The sequence below is a fragment of the Arachis stenosperma genome, chromosome 6 (genome assembly GCF_014773155.1).
Source record: "Arachis stenosperma cultivar V10309 chromosome 6, arast.V10309.gnm1.PFL2, whole genome shotgun sequence".
NCBI lineage: Eukaryota > Viridiplantae > Streptophyta > Magnoliopsida > Fabales > Fabaceae > Arachis > Arachis stenosperma.
Window position 1 is genome coordinate 142,394,412 of NC_080382.1, and position 20,132 is coordinate 142,414,543.

Consider the following 20,132-nt stretch of genomic DNA (forward strand, 5'->3'; position numbering starts at 1 on the left):
CCCAAATTCTCGTTTCTCTCTTGAGAAGACATATTAGTGTTGTTTCATGTTTTATTTCGAAATAGTCATGATATGTTTTTTATCACCAAAGAATGAAAAATTAAGCGATCATTTTGAGGCATACTAGTGGGTGGGGTGGAAGTTTAGGATTTATTCCATCTTTTATTTTATATAAACCTAAAATTATTATTATCTATTAATTGCATATAATTAAACTACTAACACCGGAAAAGACATACTGTTGGTGTTGGTTGCTCCAACAAGAAGCATGTCCACCACACCACTCTTCAGCACCATAACCATCACAATAGCAGCACCTCAACAAACAAAACTGATTCCCTTCACCACCACACCACGGTTTCTCTCACCATTCTCCGGCCACCACCGATTGCCTGTCTCCTCCTCCTTCAGAAGAAGCAGCAGCAGCAACAACCCGCCAGCGCCCGCTCCCGAAACACAGTGCCCCGTCCCTCGTGACCAGCAGCCAATCAACGAGTACAACTCTCTCTCCACCTCCTTCCCCTTCTCCTGGGCCGCCGGCGACCCCGTCGAGTACACGTCCCGCCTCTTCGCTCTCGGTGCGTCGTTCACGGTGCTTGTGGGCCTCCCTGTGGCGTGGTTCGGCACGGTGGGAGCGGAATCGGAGCCGCTGGAGAGGGTGCTGTGCGGCGCCTCCAGCGGCGTCTTGGTTGTGACGCTTGCCGTGATGAGGATGTATCTCGGTTGGGCTTATGTTGGCAACCGACTGCTCAGTGCCACTGTTGAATGTAATTACTCACTACTCCTTTCTTCTCTTCTCTTAGTCTCAAATATGCAACTTGCTTCGTGCTTGTGTAATTCTCAATTTGCCACTCCTTTTCTATCGCTAATCACTTTCACTGCTTTACCATTTTGTTAATTTGTTTGTTTATTGCTTAACTAAGGCATTATGAGAAATTTAGTAAAAAAATAACTTCTTGCAAAACCCTTGAATGAAAAGTAACTTAAGATGGTCTTGGAATCTAGAATATGTTGGGATAAAGGCAGTTCGGTGTACAAGCATCTCTTGTTAATGCAGGGTCCGGGAGAGGGACGCACCCAAAGAATGTAATGTAGGATTATTTTGCGTGTAATTTAGACAGCCTAATATGATAATTACGTAAGTGGCAGATTCTATGACTTGCATCTATGACCTCCATGTCAAACAACTCAACCGTAGCTTCAAGCTCCCCTTCAAAATATGTTAGGAATAAATTAGTGATTTAGTTCCCTAAAGATGTATGTAATATCAGTTTGTTTTGTGGAAATTAGTGATTTACCAGAATGGAAAGTTTTCAAGTATATCGGTACACTGATATTTCAATAAATTTTAACCGCTGATCTTAATTATATATATTATTTATATTTTTATAATTAAGATAACAGTTAAAAATGACTGAACCACTAGTATACTGGTACACTTGAAAGTTTTTCTATCAGAATTATTAACCACTCATAAGCTGGGATGTGTAGAGCACCCTTTTGTCTACTTAGAGAACTTTTCTTTGTTTCTATGCACAAATTGTTTATTTTTTTATCTTGCAAATGTTGGACTAAGGTAATAAGCAATCTTGGTTTAGTAGGATGAGGATGCTGGTTAAAATTACTAAGTCATCCTTATGGGAAGAACATATAATTTCTTTATTTTCTATGTAGAGTATAATAGTAATACTTTGCTAAGTGGTTCAATTGAGTTAGCATGAACAAAAAGCCTTGTGATTTCTTCAAAACTACCAATATTTTGTTCTCCAATAAATTCAGGAGACATGACCAATGTGAGTAGGACAAAATTTCTAGGTTGTCTTCCTAGTTGATAATTCTTTGTTTTCTGATAATTACCGTGAAGATTATTCAATCTTGTGAAGAAATTTGGGAATATACTTTCTGATAATCAACCTCTTGATATTTCAGATGAGGAGACAGGGTGGTATGATGGCCAGGTATGATGTTCTCTTCTCTTCTCTTCTATCTCTCTCCCTTTATTTTCTCTCTTCTATATGTGAGTTAGGTTCTAATGCCTCATTGTTTAACTTTGAGTGGCATCTACAAAAACAAATTTACATTACTATTGGAATGTATGAGGCATTTTGAAGAAGTCCTTTATCCGAATTGATTGTTGTTTCTGAACAGATATGGGTGAAAACTGCTGAAGTTTTGGCACGGGACAGACTCTTAGGATCATTTTCTGTAAGCATTCTATTAAACTATTGCTGCTTCTATACACCAATTCGTTACTTTTATATATTCTTGCTTTCTTTGGGAACAGATAATTCTTGAGATTATGTTTGTAGAGCAGCTAGAATCATTATGGTGAGTTGTGACTGAAAAAGACATGTCAAATGGCAATTGCCATATCAAGTTTTCAATATTTATTGAAACTTACAGTTATGCTAGTCGTCTTCTACTTGTGTATGTGGAAATTGTTATTTGCTTTGCATATATGCTTCTATTTCACAAGCAATGGTTTCCATTTATCTCATCAACAGTTCATAATGAGTTACAAAAACAACAAGTGGATAATGTTTTGTTGAATAACAATTAACTCACTAAGAATCTTTTGTTATGTTTAAGGTCAAGCCTGTCCTCAACAGATTGAAAATCACTCTAGTCAGTTTGGGAACATCATTACTTGTATTTGCTCTTATTCTCTTCAACATCAATGGGGACCAAAGTCATCAATCATCAAAAGAAATCAGAGATCGGGTCATACCTGGAGTTTACAGTGATGAATCTGCAAAATCATTTGAACCGGACGCCTTTTGCGGCGAACCTGATCTTCAACAATAATACATGAGAACTTATTAATGAAGATTGAAGAATTATGAATCATGGACCTTCCTTGCATTCATTTGGAGGGAAGGAGTGAACAATATACTCAATAGTAAGTTCTATAATTCTGTACATCTTTTATTCTCATGTAGAAACAGTATATTTAGTAGCATTGAAAACACGGTAAAGTTGAAAATAATATGAATGGTAATGATATTTTTAATCATGCAAATAGTAATAGTTTGTAACTTGTTACAAGGATTTGTAACCTTTTTTACAGAACGCGTCAGACTCAATTGTTTAACAACAAAAAGAACACGCCCATAAAATGAATATATTTTCGTTATGGGCGAAAAATCTTTTGTATTTGGATATTGGGACTACTTGAATCTACGACGCGATTCCATACTCCTTGAAACTTTGGAATATTAAAACTTCTTTTAAGAAGTTAGAAAGAACGTTAGCATTTATGATTATTTTGTGTTTTTTTATTTAAAATTTGTTTGGGCTAGCATTAAATTTTATATTGGATCCATTTGGACTTATGGTCTGGTTGGGCTTATTATACTTTTTTATTATTTTTTTGTGTGGCTATTATACTTTTTATTAATATTACTCATATTAAATTATTGTAACATTTAAAAAAATTATTATAATATTATAATTGAAAAAAAATAAAAAATTTAAAAATCAAAACATATTTTTAGTATTAATTTTAAAAGACTAAAAAAATATCCTTTAAAATTAAAATGATTTAATTTTAGTTTAAAATTTATTTAATTAAAAAGACAAAATATTCTTTTAGTATTAATATTATTTAAATATATTAAAAAAAAGACCAAAATAATATTTATTTTGTGTAAGCATATTAAAAGGGAAAAAAAATTCTATGCCATTAATTACTTAAAAATATTTATGAATTTAACTTTAATTTTAAAAATTTAAATTTATATGTATATTATATAACGTAAAATAAATACTTCGTATAAGAGAATGAATTTAATTATTGTTCTTCTTTCTAATTTTAAAAATTAATTATCTTAAGCATTTGTATTTTAATTTTAATTATTTATATTTAGTTCATTCTATTACGCTAAAAAAATATTCTTAAATTTATTATTGAAATTAAAAAATTAATATAATTTAAATAATTTATATGCATAATTTAATTAAATATACTTAATTCTCTAATATTTTTTAAAGAGAACAAGATACAAGATTGAGACAAAAATATATTTTTAAAAAAAATCTAGAAATTATTATTAACTTTATTGAAAAATAAAAAACTTGAAATTTCACAAAATATTTTTTTTAGAGTTTGGGAGTTGACCTAAACTAATTATCCTATATATTAAAAATAAAAATATAAATTTATATAATTTTTACCTAACCTTTATCAAACTTTAACCATCATTCATATTTTTTTATTCTTTTTTTTTGCAAATTTTTTTCCTTTTTTTAAAGAAATCTAATTCTAATTCGATATTCAAATCAATGCAAACTGATATGATCGGTCCAGGTTTAATTACAAAAACATATTTACACCCTAATTTCATGAGTTAAATATCAGAAGCAATAATTCTAATTACAAATCTGACGATAATTTAACACTATTCTACTCTTTGATTTGTGACTACTTATTTAAAATTATTTTTAAATTTAGTTTTAACTATAAAAATATAAAATTAAATTTAAATAATAACCTAAAATTGATTTAAAATAACACTTTAAAAAATATTAATTCTGTTCCTAATATATATTTATATATATCCTAATTAAATGGTATGTTATAATATAATTAATTTTTAAAATCATGATGTTATAGATAAAAAAAAAGTAGTATACGTGATCAGTTTTATGAAATGAATTATAATATTAAATAAATAATTAAAATAAATAAAATTTAAAATTATTAATTAATTAAAATATAAAAATAAATCTTAAAAGATAAAAATATACCAGTACGATTTAGATTATACTTAATGAGTTTATAAAATTCTAAAACAAAATAAATCTTAAAGATAAAAATAAAAGAATTGTTATGAAAACAATAATTTTTTATTTTATTTCAATAAAAAAATTAACACTAATAAAACACTAATTAAAAAAAAACGTTGCTTAATAGGTAAAGATATATTTTATGATTATTTTATGGTTTTTATTTAAAAGTATAATTTTTATGTTAGTGTTAATTTTTTAAATATTAATTTTTTTAAATATAATTTATTGGCATTAATTGTTTGATGATGTTATTAATATATAATAAAAGTTCTATTAATAGAATATCTATTAAAAAATTGTGCCAACACATATTACAATATTGATAATCTAAAAGAGTTTCAAAATTTCAAATATAAGGGGAGTATTATAACATCCACCTTGAATCTAATAGAAGATTAAATAATGATAATGATGATGATGAGAAGATTAAATAATGATAATGATGATGATGATATGATACAAGGGTACATTACATTACATAGCATCTACTTTGTCCATAGATTTGTTAACTTGTTTGATATTTTAAAAGATTGAGAATTAATTTAATAATTTTTTTAGTCAAAGACTATTTTGTTTCAATTAAAAAAAGTATTATCGAAATTTTTACACATTATTTTAGATTAATCACATTAAAATATTTAATTCGAATATAATAATTAAAATATTAACATATATTTGATCAAATATATTATATTATTTAATGTTTTTCAATTTTTTTATATATAAATACATATTTTTATGTGACTAATCCTAATATGTGTATTTTAAAGCCAACTAGTGAAGGACTAATTTGTTTTTGACTAATTTGTTATAAATTTAAATTCTATTTGAGAATTTATCGAAAACTAAATTACTGCATATATAAATAAAGTAAAATTCGAATAATCGATATTTAATTAAATAGAATAATATAGTAATTACTAAACTAACTTAATTTGATTAATATAAAATATATATATAAATAAGTTAAATAATATAATATTTATATAAAAATAAATAATAATTTATTTTATGATTAATTTTGATGTATGAATAATATATTTTTATGGGATAATAGGTAGTTGGACTTTGAGAACTTGGGGTGGGATGCATGGCGGCAACAGAAGTATGGCAAAGAGATGGGCAAACGGGAGCATTGTGAAACCTGTCATGCTCTCAACACAGCAACAGAAATTAAATTATGTTTGCCCAAAAGCCGAATCCACAAAACCAAAATAAATTAAATTAAATAAAGAGAGAGAATGTATCTAACTATCCTCTATCTTTTAATGAGTCTATCACCGCTCATTATTTTATTTGCATTTTTGCAGCTTGCTTATGTCTTATGAGTTAATAAACAAAAGGTAGAAGGGAGAGAAAAAAAGAGATTTAAAATGTTATTATTAATGTAACTTTAAAATCTTTCACCCTATTTTAGTGTATATATTAACTGTATAAAATTAGCAGATATGAATATAAATAAAATAACAAAATATTTTTAAATAAATCAAACTACTTATAGTATTGCACAAGATTTTGAATAAAAATAGTAACTTATATATAAAAGATAATAAAAAGTAGTGTTATTTGTTTATTCAAAATTAAAACAGTTATAAATATCTTAATATAATAATAATAAAAAATATAATAGTTAAATTACTTTAAAGTATAACCATCTCAAAAACCAAAAGCTATAAAATAAGTGTCTACAAATAATATCAGAAAACAATTATGAATTTACAAAAATACTATATACATAAAATCAAATTAAATAGTCTATTAGATATTTATATATATTATCTTATATATTTTTAATGTGACATATAACTCATTTTTGGATAAAATATCAAAATTATATATAATTTTAAATTTCTAACAAAAAAATTCTTTCTTTTAGAAATGACAAAATATTTTTAAAATATTATAAAATACAACAAAAATATTCAATATTAAATTATATCTTTAAAAATATTTTAGAAATTAAATTTTGATACCATTCTTTTTAAGTATGATTATAAAAATAAAATAATTTTGTACTAAAAAATTGGTGATTTTATGCCAAAATAATTTTTTTGTGTTTTTTTTATCAATAACCAAACATATTTTTAAAAAATAAAAAATTCTAAAAATCGATTCTTTTTTTAATTTTTTATATGTATTTTTTTAATAATTATCTAAATATTTTTATAAAATTTTGGATAAAAAACATAAACGGTTTGCTAAACATAAAATTCACTTGTTACTTATAAAAAAATATATTTTTTATTATTTTGGTTGTGTTTTATAATATTTTAAATACATTTTTAGTATTATTAAAAGTGAGGATTATTTTTATCAGAGTCAAAATATTGGATGCAATTTTAATATTTTACCTCTAATTTTTAATATACATATAATATGTTGAATTGGATAAACTATTAAAATTGTCTTTAATTTTATAACACACGGGCAAAAATATTCTCATTTTTATTAATGACAAAAATATTCTTAAAATATTTTAAAATATGATAAAAATATTATTATTAAATATATTTTTAAAAATATTTTAAAAATTAAATTTTGATAATTTTTTACAACTATAATTAAAAAATAGATATTTTTATTTTAAAGTTTAATTATTTATGCTAAATAGATTTTTAAATTTATTTTTAATAATGATCAAGAAAAAATTAATGAAATTTTTTTAAAAAAATTGAATTTTTATTTTTTTTATTTTAAATAATTATTTATTTTTTTATAAAATTTTAAATTAAATATATAAATAATTTATTAAATATAAAAATTGTATATTATTTATAAAAATAATATTTTTAATTATTTTTATCGTATTTAATAATATTTTAAATATATTTTTATCGTTATCAAATTCGGAGAGTATTTTTGTTGGTGTATTAAAAAACGGTTCCGCTACGTTACCAACAGCATATCTGCCAACTTCTACCAACTCTTATTTATAATTGTGTTTCATAGAAGTGTGTTCGTGAATGTGTCTAATGAAAATGTCTTTTTTATAACTATGTTTAATAGAAGTGTCTTTATAAATATATTTTCTAGATGTATCTCTTTATATATATATTTAAAATATATTAATTATTAGACACATTTATGAACACACTTTCAAAAAATACAAATATAAATAAATGTTAGAAGAAGTTGGCAGATAATATGTTGGTAGATATACTTTTCCATTAAAAAATGGATACGTTGTAGTAGCGGTTTACACTTTACACAAATGAATTTAAACATGGTAGGGCCCACCATGGATAAAGGAAATTGAAAAAATCAGCAAAAGGTTCATGCACCTTTCCCATTTTCCATTCATTGCTTCCATTTCAAAACAACAATAAAATAAATGTAATAAATTAATGAAAATTTTTTTGGTATTTCAATAATTTTTAATTATAAAAAATATATAATATATATAAAATTAAAATGAACTATTAAAATTTACTCAAACATTAGTATACCGATATATTTATTTTTTTTAAAAAAATTATTAATTAATACAGAACATAGTATAACAAATTAATAATATTAATAATAACAATTCCTATTTCCTACTGAAGTGATACAAAGAGATTTTGGACTTTGTTAAGGAAATTTCTGATTCCTTGCTAGTTTTATGGTGTCCTCATCAGGTGCTTCTCAGCAATAACCCCAAAGAGAGTTTAATTTGTCTTCTGCAACCTTCTTCATCTTTTTCAAGCACAAGATCTTCTTCTTCAGGTATGAATTGGGTTAAGGTTAGCTCAGTTGTAGAAATCTGATTGTTTGACATCTCCATTGTAGAAATCTAGGTATTCATCTATAAAAATGGGGACATTATAGTTACTTATACCCCTTTTGACTAAAACTACAATTTTCCCCTCAGTTGCTGATTCTTATGGTAATTCTTTTCTGAGACTGAAGTTGATTTCTTGAATAGGTGAATGATTTAATGTGTTATGTGTGTAATATTGAAACACTCTTTGTTTTGAAAGTTTTTGTACTTGATTAAATGTTTCTGTTTGAAATTTATTTTTTCTTTTAAACTGTTAGTGCTGTAATTGGCTTTCTGCTAGAACCTGTGGTTTAAAATTGTTTGTGTTTGATTTTTTTTTATTTGTTATTTATTTATTTTTTTGCTGAACTCTGTTTGTTCTGTGAGTTATTGGCATGAGGGTTTGTGCTAGGTTTGAAAAAATTGTTATGACATGACCTTTGTTGTGATAGTTCAATATAAACCTCATGTGGAGCACAATGCAAGAATGTTGTAAGTGGCTAATTAATTTCCACCATTGAGTTGAGTTAGCTCTAATGATTCTTGAAATGCTGGTCTATTCATACAGTTCAGCTTTTTTCAAACCCATAGCTTATTATTAACAATTGGAGGGAAATTTGCTAAACTATAACTTGAAGGAACATTGTTGGCTAATGAGGTAAAGGTTTTCTACATCAATGGAACGAAATTGGTGTTGGTGTTTACGATTTTGAAAAAGTTATTAATCCACGGATGAAACCACAGTATGTTACACTTTTGTGGGAATAGGGTGGCAATTTTATTCTGCTTTTTGCTGGGGTTGGTTGATGATATATGTGCATAACTATTGTTTGGTTAAAATTGAATTGATTAAATTTCAAAACAAGAAACTATCCGAAACTCACTTTTCATGATTACCTTTACTATATGATTAATGCCAAGAGGGGTACTCAGCAACTTGGCAATGATCAACATAAAGCCTTAGAAGAAAATTGAAATCTTGTTAAACCATTCTTTTTTTAAAAAAAAAAAGCATACTAAATATGTAGATTGAAATGAAAAACAAAAGAAGGCTAGAAAGAAAAACATAAATCCGAGAATGTGGGAGGAGACCGAGTCCTATTTATACTAACTAACTAACTAGTCCTTGGATCCTATGTCGTCAGCCAAGCTCCATTCCGCGAATCTTGGCTAGCCGGCCAATATAACTGCTATGCAGGTTTTGCCTCGTGCGATCTTTATCCACACGTGCTTCGGCATGGACCTTACATTGAATCTGAGCTCATTTAGCTGGATCACTCTTTGACTTGACACTTCCTCTCTTTCCTCTTTTATTGCACTCACTCAACCATATTCAGCTGTTTTTACTTCCCTCTTCTAGATTTGAGTACAAACAAATATGGTAATTACATTATGCATTGGTATTTAATTTTGGCATTTTGTGCTTGTGAACTTTCGTGATTTATTATGATTGTTTTTAGTGTTGACAGAGATACTTCCATGCTTAGAAATTTAAGTATTTCCTACTATGAAGTTTGATGCCTCAACATTTATAATGTATAAGGAAGTTTTGATTAGTGTTTGTGCGCTTGAGCTTATCTGGTATCATATGTTGTCTTATCTATGCAGCATACATTTTTTGCTGGATATTTGCGCTGAGTTGTGAGTCGAGTTGGGATGTCTCGGGTAGTTGTTTTGAAACAGTGATGCATCTACTCAGAAATTTGAGCAAAGATATATGTAATGCTGTAGACTTTTCACATGGAGTTAAATGCAAGTTATGACATTGAGCATTCTCGCTCCTTGGGAAGCTTAGAGCATGACATGTGGCCTTTAGATCCAATTGATCCAAAGAAGGCGAAATTTCCGTGTTGTTTAGTTTGGAATCCCCTCCCAGTTGTCTCATGGTTGGCGCCCTTCATTGGTCATGTTGGCATTTGCAGGGAGGATGGAGTTGTTTTAGATTTTTTTGGATCCAATTTTGTGAATGTTGATAATTTCGCTTTTGGTGGAGTCGCTAGATACTTGCAACTTGATCGAAGACAGGTATGTATATCAACTTTGCTATCTCTGTTTGTTGTTGTCGTCTGTCTCTCAGATTGTTTACTTGAAGGCATAGAAATTTTACTGCCAATTTTTATTTATGGTACTATTGAGGCTAAACATATATGAATTAGGAAAACACCAACATGATATGGCTGGCGACATCATAATTATGTCTTTGCTGAAAATAGGTTGCATATTGATCCAGATGCTCAAAATAAATTTGGCCTGAATTTTCCTCATTGATTTATTAAGATTCATTTGCATTATAAATTAGAACACCTTTTAGTTTCACCCCGGCAGCGCATGCGTGCTTGCACGCGTGCACATGCAAAGACACACATTTTGAAATTACTATTTCTAAATAGGTAGACAGGTATCAAAAGATGCTAGTCCAAACCAGCATAACAATGAAATTGGTTTACATACACAACTACACATACACTAGTAGTCTAGTACATAAGAATTAGGTTATGGGTGCTTTTGTAAAGCTTTTATAATTTATAATTTTGGTGTTTTATTCCAGCTACATAATGATGTGGAAGATTAGCTAAACTTGAATATAAGGATTAACAAATTCATAATTTTACTTTTATTTTTATATTTTTTTAATGGATTCCCCTATGCTTTTTGGAAAGCAATTCATTTTCAAAGTTCTCCCCTTCCCTTTGCCTATAAAACTTTTGGGTTCAATTTAGTTTTAACAGTTTGAAAGTGTTAACTCCAATTTGACATTCTGTGGAATCTGGTAATGACATGTTAACAGTGTTGCTTCCCCCAAAACATATCTGCGCATTCATGCAAGCATGGCTACCTGCACTCTGAGTATGGGACAGCAATCACATGGGACGATGCCTTGCATTCGAGCATGCGCTGTTTCGAGAACAAAACTTACAACCTCTTCACATGCAACTGCCATTTGTTCGTCGCCAACTGTCTTAACCGGCTATGTTATGGTGGATCAATGAGCTGGAACATGATAAATGTTGGAGCCTTGATACTATTCAAGGGTCATTGGGTTGATTTCATGTCAATTTTAAGGGCTTTCTTGCCTTTTGTTGTGGTTGTTTGCATTGGTGTTTTGATGGTTGGATGGCCCTTCTTAATTGGCCTATCATCATTTTCATTACTCTTAATTGGGTGGTATTTAATGGGAACTTACTTGTTTAGAAACCTTTTAGAGCGTTAGATGATGCACACCCTTGAATTGAAGGATGGTCTTTATTTTTGTTTCAAATTCACCAAATGATAAGTTTCAGAACAAGAAATAAGTGTCATTTTGTGGAAATTGAATGAAAATGGCTTTCAATGTTCCTTTTTTTCGTATAGTTAAATTGTTTTTCTAAATTTGTAATTAGCTCCTTATATCTTTAAAACTCTCAATTGATTCTTAGATTAGTTTTAAATTTGTTATTAAATCCTTAACAGTAAATATTACAAAATGTTTTTATCCATCTTACATTAATAGCGAATATGTCTTGGCATATAGTTAAATATTTTTTGAATAATAAAAATGTGATTACAAATTTAAAATTCATGTAGAGATTAAATTAAAAGTTTTTAAAATATAAAAATTTAAGGTGAATTCTATCAAATATTTTCAATTTTAAAAAGTATTTTCGCCTAAGTTACATTTTCGGGTTTGAGTCTCACTTTTAATTTGAAAAAAAAAAAAAAAACTACCCTTTGTTAGTTTGTTATATGTCACATAATTATTAGTTGAAATAAATTGATTTATCATTGTTAAATTTATTCATTATTCATAATAACTTAACCAATGAACTATAATATAATTTTTTTAACAATTTATAACAAATATTAAAGAAGTTTTATTTTGTAAATTTTTTAAATTACATATTTATTAACTATTTTCAACCAAAAAATCTCAAAAACTAAAATGAATAAATAAAAAATTCAAAAAAACAAAAAATTTTCATAACGCTATCGCTTGATAATTCTATCTTAGTTCCTCCGTATTTTCAAAAATATTTTCATTTTTCGTACAAAGATAAAGACAATTAAAAAAAGGGGTTGTCACAAAAAAAAAAGGGTTAAAGTCAGAGTTGTTGACACCAAGAGAAAAAATGAAAAAAGAAAAGAAGAACTATACAATTTACACTTAATTTAAAATTTAAATTCAATTGGATAAAATTAAGGGAATTTATTTTATAAAATGTATTATTAAATAAAAATTAAATTTAATCATGATAAACTAATTTATTTCAATCAATTTACTATAACATGTAATAAGAGGTAACTTACCTTTTAAAATGGAAAGAATTTAGTCGAATTCATCAAAATTTAATTATAAATTTAATAAAATTAAAAACACTATAAAATAATTTAACTTTTTCATATGGAGAGAACATGTTTTTATTTGAATGGGTAGAAAATTTCTCTCTTTAAAAGTTATGTCAATCATATAGAAGGTAAAGTAATAATTAGTGTGCTTAAATTTCAATAATCAACGGCACTTGGCTCAATATATAATTTAGGAATGCCACCTATAATATTTCCAGCTGTTATACAGTATTCTTTTTTCCCAGAAAAGTTATACAATATTCTGATTATTCTCAAAGTATATGGAAAATTCTAAAGGGTATTAATGCAACAAGAAAATGGAACCCCTTGAACATTGAGAGAGTAACATATTATTTGAAACAGCTACCATGACCAAGATCCTCTTCGGCTTCAACCTTGGCCAGTTCTAAACCAGAAATAAAAATGGAAGTAATTAAGTAATTTAGTTCCAAAAATTTTTAATGTCCAACACTTTAGTTTTTTATGTTTTAAAATACACAAAACAGTTTTTAATATTTATTTGGTTGGATAATACAATTTTTTTATTTAATCTATTAATCAAAATGACTGTTTTAAAATTTTAATCTATTTTGATATTTTAATTTTTTTAAGGCTATTTTATATTTTACTTTTTAAATCAAATTTAAAAAATACTATATTATTTAATGAAAATAACATTAAAAACTGTTTTATATATTTTAAAATTTAAAGACTAAAATATTTGATTTTACAAATCTCATTAATTAATTCGAGTGATTATTCTAAAAATAGGAGATTTTATGGTGCAGATAAAACTTTTATTGAATTTACTAAAAGGTAATGTTAAAATAAGATAAGACCTGTTCTTTTGTTTAATATCTGTGAGAACTGAGAAAGATCTCAAATAGGTTTTTTCTTGCTTTTTATTTTTATTATTGAGATTTTGATGGTATTTTTAAATAAGATAAAGAATTTGTGTGTGTATTTTTTTTTTTGGTGTAGATTGTCACAAATATGAGGATTAAATTTGTGAATTTTAATTTTTTTTATTAGAAATTTGATGGTTAAATTTGTGATTTTTATTTTTTTTTAAATATAAATATGAGGGTCAAATTTACATGTTTGTATTGAAAAAAATTTTAAACCTACAAATCGAATTTTGTTTGAAAGCGAATAAAATTTATCTTACCACAAATGGGAAGTGTACTATGAAAATTTGACCTTTTAATTTGTCAAATTTAAAGATTCGATTTGTTATCTAAATTAAAATAAAAAATATTAAATTCATATAAAAAAAACATACCAATTAACCATGATACTCACATTTTTTTTTTCATTTCTTACAAAATTAGCCGTTTTTTCTTTGATGTGGTGCTTGGAGATCTATAAATTTATAAAATTAGGAGAAAATATGTGGGTCATATTGTAATTATTGAATATTAAAAAGAAGCCCTTCTGGCAAATGTAAATCAAACTAACTAATTGGGAGTGCTGCTTTTTTATTTTTATTTTTTTGGGTTTTTGGTGTACAGAGAAAGAAGAAGGGGAAAGAGAAAAACACAAGACCCTAACGCAGGCCTTGCCGTAACTGCCGCAACACCGTACTTGGCGGAAACAACCACTCCACAACTTCACTTCATTCACTTCAGCACCACCACGGGCACCCGTCTAAGCTATTCTCTTTTCTAGAAACTTCCTCAAACTTCACCTGCCAGTTCCTCCGCTGTTTCAAATCGAAAACACGCCGCAGCACCTCCTTCTCCGTATGAATCTCCGGCAATCGGAGGAAAGCATCAACTGAATCTGTCTCATGAACCATTAAGAGTGCTACGTTAATTGCACATTAAGAATTAGGGTACAGGGAAAGAGCCAAGGAGGTTGCAACGCATGATTTCACAGTTTCTTTAGTCTTGCGGCGTCGAATAAGGTTTGGTTTTCCTTTCCTCTTTACCTCTGCTTCCCTCTGCATCGAATCATATGGTTCTGTGTTGTTAGAGTTGAAGCGTGCTACCTTGTGCGGTTGAAACCACCTATAACTGAGTTCATTTGTTGGTCTGATTTAACTTTAATCTGTAATTGATGCCTGAATTCTAGGGTTTGAGTCACTGAAGATGGAGAAACAAATAGTTTTTGGATCAGATCTATATGTAATTGATGCTTGTTCTGTTTGCTTTTCGTAGTATCATTCTTTAGGTTTTGAATTTGTGCAGTTACTTGGGGGTTTTCTGTTAAGGGATTTTCGTGGATTAAGGGAACATGGGACAGCAAGTAACTCTTGTGTAGGAAGATTGCATAGCTCTTGTATTAGTTCAATTTTCCAATCAAATGAACCAAAGTTACAGTGGCTTCTTATAGGCTTATAGTTTTACAAAAGAGAAGATTTCTTTAGGGCTTAGTTTAGCTTTCTTTAGGGTGGAGTCACAGATATTCTTGGAAGTTTAGTTATTATAAATTTCGGACTAGAGTGATGTGGACCGCACAAGGCAAAATTATTTGCCAAAACTATGAACTCTTCATTCTTGTAATTGTTAGAAATAACTGATGGCATCAAAATTCCATGTTTTTGGCATTAACTTTGTATTGGGTCTCTTCAATTTTCATCAATACTTAGGCTAGCCACCTTTAAATACATTATATATATATATATATCACTTTGAAACCTGCTAGAGTTAACATTGTTGTTGATGAATGCTAGTTTTCTATTGTTGCTGATGAATGCTAATTTCATCAATAATTAGGCTGGCCACCTCTAAATACGTTACATTTATATATATCACTTTGAAACCTGCTAGAGTTAACATTGTTGCTGATGAATGCTAGTTTTTAATGCAGAAATGCTAGTTTTTTACTTTGTTATTTCTAAAATTTGAACAAAAAATTTATTAATTATAATATAAAATACTTGTCATGTTGACTAACCTCATTTATTATTATCATATATATTTAATTTATAAAAAATATTAATAGACATTTTATTAGTACTTTTAATTGCAGTAGTACGTCATAATACACTTTAGTTAGATAACTAATTTCTTGTCCTAGGTATAAAGTAGCTTTAAATTTTGTGGTTAATGTCTATCTTATATATGGTCAAAAAATACACGAATGGGTTAGACTTTTTTATTTTTTGTAAGACCATGTCATTAGGTTATCCCCACTCATCACTGTTCTTCTCTCCTCCATTCCCCCCCCCAAAAAAAAACTTATATTCGCCGTTCTTCGAATCTCTTCTCCTTCCTCTGGTTCTCAGTATATTCCTTTGTAATCTACTTCTTCTTCTTCCTACTGCGCACCTTTCTTTGTTTTTTCCTTCTCTTTTCTTGATCACGTGGATGCCTGAGTTTCCCCCTATCCCTTCCCAATCTGAATTCAGTATCATTTTGTATATTCTTCTCGGTGATTTTCATTCCTCTTTTGTTGTTTTCGTTTTCAGTGTTCTCATTTTGTCCTTGTGGGTGCCTGTGGAGGAGAATCGCCACCATCTTGATTGTTAATGGCATACCAAGCGATTCAGGGCCCAAGCTCGGGATCGAGTTCAAGTTCGGGGTTTCAGTTATTGAACTCTCCTTTCGGTGACACCACATACACCAAGGTTTTCGTCGGAGGGCTGGCATGGGAGACTCAAAGTGAAACCATGCGCCGCCACTTCGAGCAGTTTGGTGAAATTCTTGAGGCCGTAGTAATCACTGACAAGAACACCGGGAGATCCAAAGGATATGGTTTTGTGAGTATCTCTTTATTCCACTGTAATTGCTAGCTTTTACTTAAAAAAAAAATTGTTGGTTTTGCAAGTTTATACTATTAGAATGACTTGGTTTCTGCATGGAATTGGAGGGTATAGGTGACTTTCCGGGATCCCGAGGCTGCTAGGAGAGCGTGTGCTGATCCAACTCCAATCATTGATGGTAGAAGAGCTAATTGTAACTTGGCTTCACTCGGTCGACCACGCCCTCCGCTGCCTTATGGTATTCTATTACTAATTTCATTCTTCCACTGTCTCAATTAATTGACTACATTTACTGAGTACCTTGACTGATGTTTATGCTACTCCAATTGCGCATACTAAAATTTGAGTACATTGACTGATGTTTCATCGTTGCTTCTATCATTGTTGGTCTTGTCGTTTTTACTACATTACATATATATATATTACTTTGGAGATGGTTGGAAACCCACATTTACATGCCCATGTTATCAAGATAAATTTGTGGGCGGTGATTTAAAGTGCTTGATTGCTTGTGATCTTGACTAGTATTTTCTGTGGAGTTTGGGTTTTTATCTTTTATTTTTTTTAGAACATGTACTGTTATCTAAAGAACATGTACTTCATCCTAAAGATGCAAGGTGAGCGTTTATCTGATTTACTGTCATTGTCTCAACTTTTCTTTTGGTCCACAATTTCTTATGTCTGCTAAGTGCTCACGCATGTCAATGTATGGTCAATTTAAAATTAGTTTGATCTCTCTGATTGGCCCATTTACCAATTCAGTCTACTTTTCTTAAACAATTTTGTTGACTTGTGCCCAAGCAATATTTCATTGTTATGAGTACTGTTGTAGCATAAACATAGTCTACTTCTTTCCACATGGGTTACTTTTATTTGGTGCTTGATTCCTTTGTCGTTTATAGGACGGATAAGACCAGCCTCCCCATATGTTGGAGGTTTGCAACCAGCGAGAGGAGCCTTTTTGGGAAGTTTCGGCTACCAGCAACCAGTTTCATACGGCTATCAACAGGGGTTGGTTTATCCACCTTATGGGTGAGTTGGATGTTATGCCCCATTGAGATAATTTTATTTAAAGATTTGTTTGTCTCTTTGTTGTCAATAGTTACTACTACTTTAGCTTCTTCTATATACTTGTCACATCTATGGATATATCTCCAATATTATGACTATTTGTTGTCAAGTGATATTGCTATTGAATGTTAAAACCCAAAACTCAACCTGGTTAAGGCATTTTTTCATATGGCGATCTTTATATACAATTACAACATGTGGCATCCTCGTAGTAGGGATTAATTAGGATAGGAGAATCGTATAGAATAAGGCATTAGTTGTTTATTGTTTAGTGGAAAACTTATGTCAACGGAACGTAATAAAAACTAATCATTTGCTACATTTATCTTTAAGTATGTGAGGTGTTCCTAACTACATTTGCATTGTGCATCAGGATGTATTACACCAGAATCATGCTATAGAGGTGATCTTTTCCATTATATGTGGTTGTTTTTTTATCCTTGCAGGTATACAACGTATGGACCTGAATACGTCTACCCACAGGTCATATTGATTTTTATTTTATTTTTTCAATTTGGGTTAGAAAGAATTTATTTTTATTGATCTTCTGCTGACTATTTCTACCTCTGTCATCTTGTTTAATAGAGTATGTACAATCCATATATGGGTCAGCACTACCTTCAGATATATGGAGTGCCTGGTGCAGTAAACACAACCATTTATCCCTATGGACAAGTGGGTCAGGCTATGCCTAGTGGACATGGGTATACAGCAATGCAAGGCTATACAATACCAGGCCATCAGATCGTGCCATATGGTGGATCTAATGTTAATGCAATGTCAACTTCACCTATGCCTGCCATTCAAACACCATATCCTAGCGGTACACACTGCTTTTTTTTATTGACTTGTAAACACTCTTGTACTTTTCACTTGTGATTGTAAGAGTTCTGCAACATAGTTGATTTGGAGGTTGTTTTGTAGGCTTTTTTGAGACATGAAAGCTGATATACGTAGGAACTAATATTCACAGTAAAACCTATAATAAGCAGTGATATTCCAGAAATGCATAGACTTCCCTGTTGCTAGTATATCTTTCTGCAAAGCGGTTAATTAAAGAAATGAAAATATTGCCTATGTAAGCATTTTTAGTTACTAATTAACATTTGATAGAATGTGGAGATAATTGATAATATAGAGCTAGATTGAAGTTTAGTGGATACTGAGTATTAAATTTGTATTTGATCAGCACTTAGTATAGGCAAGTTTTTTATTACTGTATCCAATGTAGAATGATGCTGTCAGATGTGCATGTAGTCATGCTGCATTTCACGATCACTACTGAGAAAATCTTCTTGAAGTTCACTGTTGATGTATGTGATTACTGATTTGCAGTTGTGTTGACCATTTCAGGAATCGCTGCACCAGTTCCAGGCCAACCGCAATTTATTGTTCCTGCTCCTTCTCCACAGTTTATGCAAGGCAGTGGTCCTGACCAAACCGCTGGGTGAGGGGGCAAATAAGGTGGGCCCTTCACTTGTATTTCTACTGGTACTGTATATCTCTATGTTATGTCCAGCATGAATTATGCTTTGAAAGTACTATGTTGCAGGTACCATTAGTGTGCAGCAGGACTAGAGCAGTGGAACTGCTACTTGAGTGGCGGGCTTCCAATCTAGCCTTGCAAGTTATTATTTTGCATTCTAGAGGTACTTTTGCTTTGCTTTGCATCTTCTAGATTGAGGTTGAAATGGGTTGATTCCCATATGAACAGCTCATGATCGACAACTATTTTCCCCTTTCACTGTTCTCACAATGCATGGCATGATTGTCTATTTTTTGGTTCAAGTATAGCTTTTATGTTTTGCTGGATGATGTGTGAATTTACCATTTAATTTGTTAGTTTGAAAGTGAAATTGTTTGGCATTGAAACCAATGTGTTTTATGATGTGCAGGTCATATATAGTCATGCTCACCAGGTTGTGTATAAGTTGGCTCCAGATGGCAAAGGAAACTGGAATCTGCGGGCTGCTTCTTTTCCATTTGGATGTTTACATTAGTGTATTTATACCTGATACTGCAATTACTCAGAAAGAGTTATGGTAGTATTGGATCAGTGGGTGCTGGAATCGGTTTTCTGGTAGCCATGTAGGAATAAACCGTATGTAAAAAAGAAAATCATGTCTGAATCAAAATATGATTCTTTGTAGTCATGTCCAGCATTGAGTTTGTAGATAGTTGTCAATGTTGGGTGAATTTGTGTGACGATGGATGGGCCATCACATTGAATGTGATTTTTGTGCATATTAGTTCTCATAGGTTCTTCAACAATTCTAGAAACACGGGTGTAATTTAATGATTTTAAGAAACCTGCTATTTATGCAGGGTAGAACCATCAAGTATATTCCATTTTAGAGAAGATTGCATTGTTACCTCTGTTTTTCACATTGGGCACCTAGTTCTTGTTCTAATTTCTTTTCGTCCTTTGTCAAGCTGTTATTTATAGATGTCCTCACATGTAATAACCTCTATATTGTTCTCATTATTTATTCAAATTTTTCATAC

General features: G+C 29.7%; 3 protein-coding genes across 6 annotated transcripts; all 3 read left to right on the forward strand.

The window, feature by feature from the left end:
* The first annotated feature begins 82 nt into the window (after positions 1-82).
* LOC130932570 (protein CONSERVED IN THE GREEN LINEAGE AND DIATOMS 27, chloroplastic) lies at positions 83-3,213 on the forward strand. Its single transcript, XM_057861916.1, has 4 exons — positions 83-767; positions 1,930-1,958; positions 2,149-2,205; positions 2,590-3,213. The coding sequence occupies exons 1-4, from the start codon at positions 269-271 to the stop codon at positions 2,803-2,805; spliced, it is 801 nt and encodes a 266-aa protein (XP_057717899.1). The 5' UTR covers positions 83-268; the 3' UTR covers positions 2,806-3,213.
* Positions 3,214-8,281: 5,068 nt separating this feature from the next.
* LOC130932919 (protein REVERSION-TO-ETHYLENE SENSITIVITY1) lies at positions 8,282-11,871 on the forward strand. Of its 4 annotated transcripts, none has more exons than XM_057862379.1 (3): positions 8,282-8,493; positions 10,136-10,552; positions 11,316-11,870. In XM_057862379.1, the coding sequence occupies exons 2-3, from the start codon at positions 10,268-10,270 to the stop codon at positions 11,736-11,738; spliced, it is 708 nt and encodes a 235-aa protein (XP_057718362.1). In that variant the 5' UTR covers positions 8,282-8,493; positions 10,136-10,267; the 3' UTR covers positions 11,739-11,870. The 4 variants fall into 4 exon arrangements, with proteins under 4 accessions (XP_057718362.1, XP_057718364.1, XP_057718363.1 ...); XM_057862381.1 differs by lacking the exon at positions 8,282-8,493 and adding an exon at positions 8,506-8,692 and having other exon boundaries at positions 11,316-11,871; XM_057862380.1 differs by lacking the exon at positions 8,282-8,493 and adding an exon at positions 8,506-8,653 and having other exon boundaries at positions 11,316-11,871.
* A 2,447-nt stretch (positions 11,872-14,318) lies between these two features.
* Positions 14,319-19,999, forward strand: LOC130936091 (uncharacterized). Its single transcript, XM_057866079.1, has 9 exons — positions 14,319-14,756; positions 16,263-16,553; positions 16,671-16,794; positions 17,459-17,588; positions 18,074-18,110; positions 18,213-18,450; positions 18,981-19,091; positions 19,180-19,276; positions 19,523-19,999. The coding sequence occupies exons 2-7, from the start codon at positions 16,323-16,325 to the stop codon at positions 19,076-19,078; spliced, it is 858 nt and encodes a 285-aa protein (XP_057722062.1). The 5' UTR covers positions 14,319-14,756; positions 16,263-16,322; the 3' UTR covers positions 19,079-19,091; positions 19,180-19,276; positions 19,523-19,999.
* The last annotated feature ends 133 nt before the right edge of the window (positions 20,000-20,132 follow it).

Coding starts and splice junctions, on each gene's coding strand:
- LOC130932570 (XM_057861916.1), top strand. CDS start 269: ATGTCCACCACACCACTCTTCAGCACCATAACCATCACAATAGCAGCA. Junction 768..1,929: donor GCTCAGTGCCACTGTTGAAT/GTAATTACTCAC, acceptor TTGATATTTCAG/ATGAGGAGACAGGGTGGTAT. Junction 1,959..2,148: donor CAGGGTGGTATGATGGCCAG/GTATGATGTTCT, acceptor GTTTCTGAACAG/ATATGGGTGAAAACTGCTGA.
- LOC130932919 (XM_057862379.1), top strand. CDS start 10,268: ATGGAGTTAAATGCAAGTTATGACATTGAGCATTCTCGCTCCTTGGGA. Junction 10,553..11,315: donor TGCAACTTGATCGAAGACAG/GTATGTATATCA, acceptor ACATGTTAACAG/TGTTGCTTCCCCCAAAACAT.
- LOC130936091 (XM_057866079.1), top strand. CDS start 16,323: ATGGCATACCAAGCGATTCAGGGCCCAAGCTCGGGATCGAGTTCAAGT. Junction 16,795..17,458: donor ACGCCCTCCGCTGCCTTATG/GTATTCTATTAC, acceptor TGTCGTTTATAG/GACGGATAAGACCAGCCTCC. Junction 18,111..18,212: donor CTGAATACGTCTACCCACAG/GTCATATTGATT, acceptor CTTGTTTAATAG/AGTATGTACAATCCATATAT.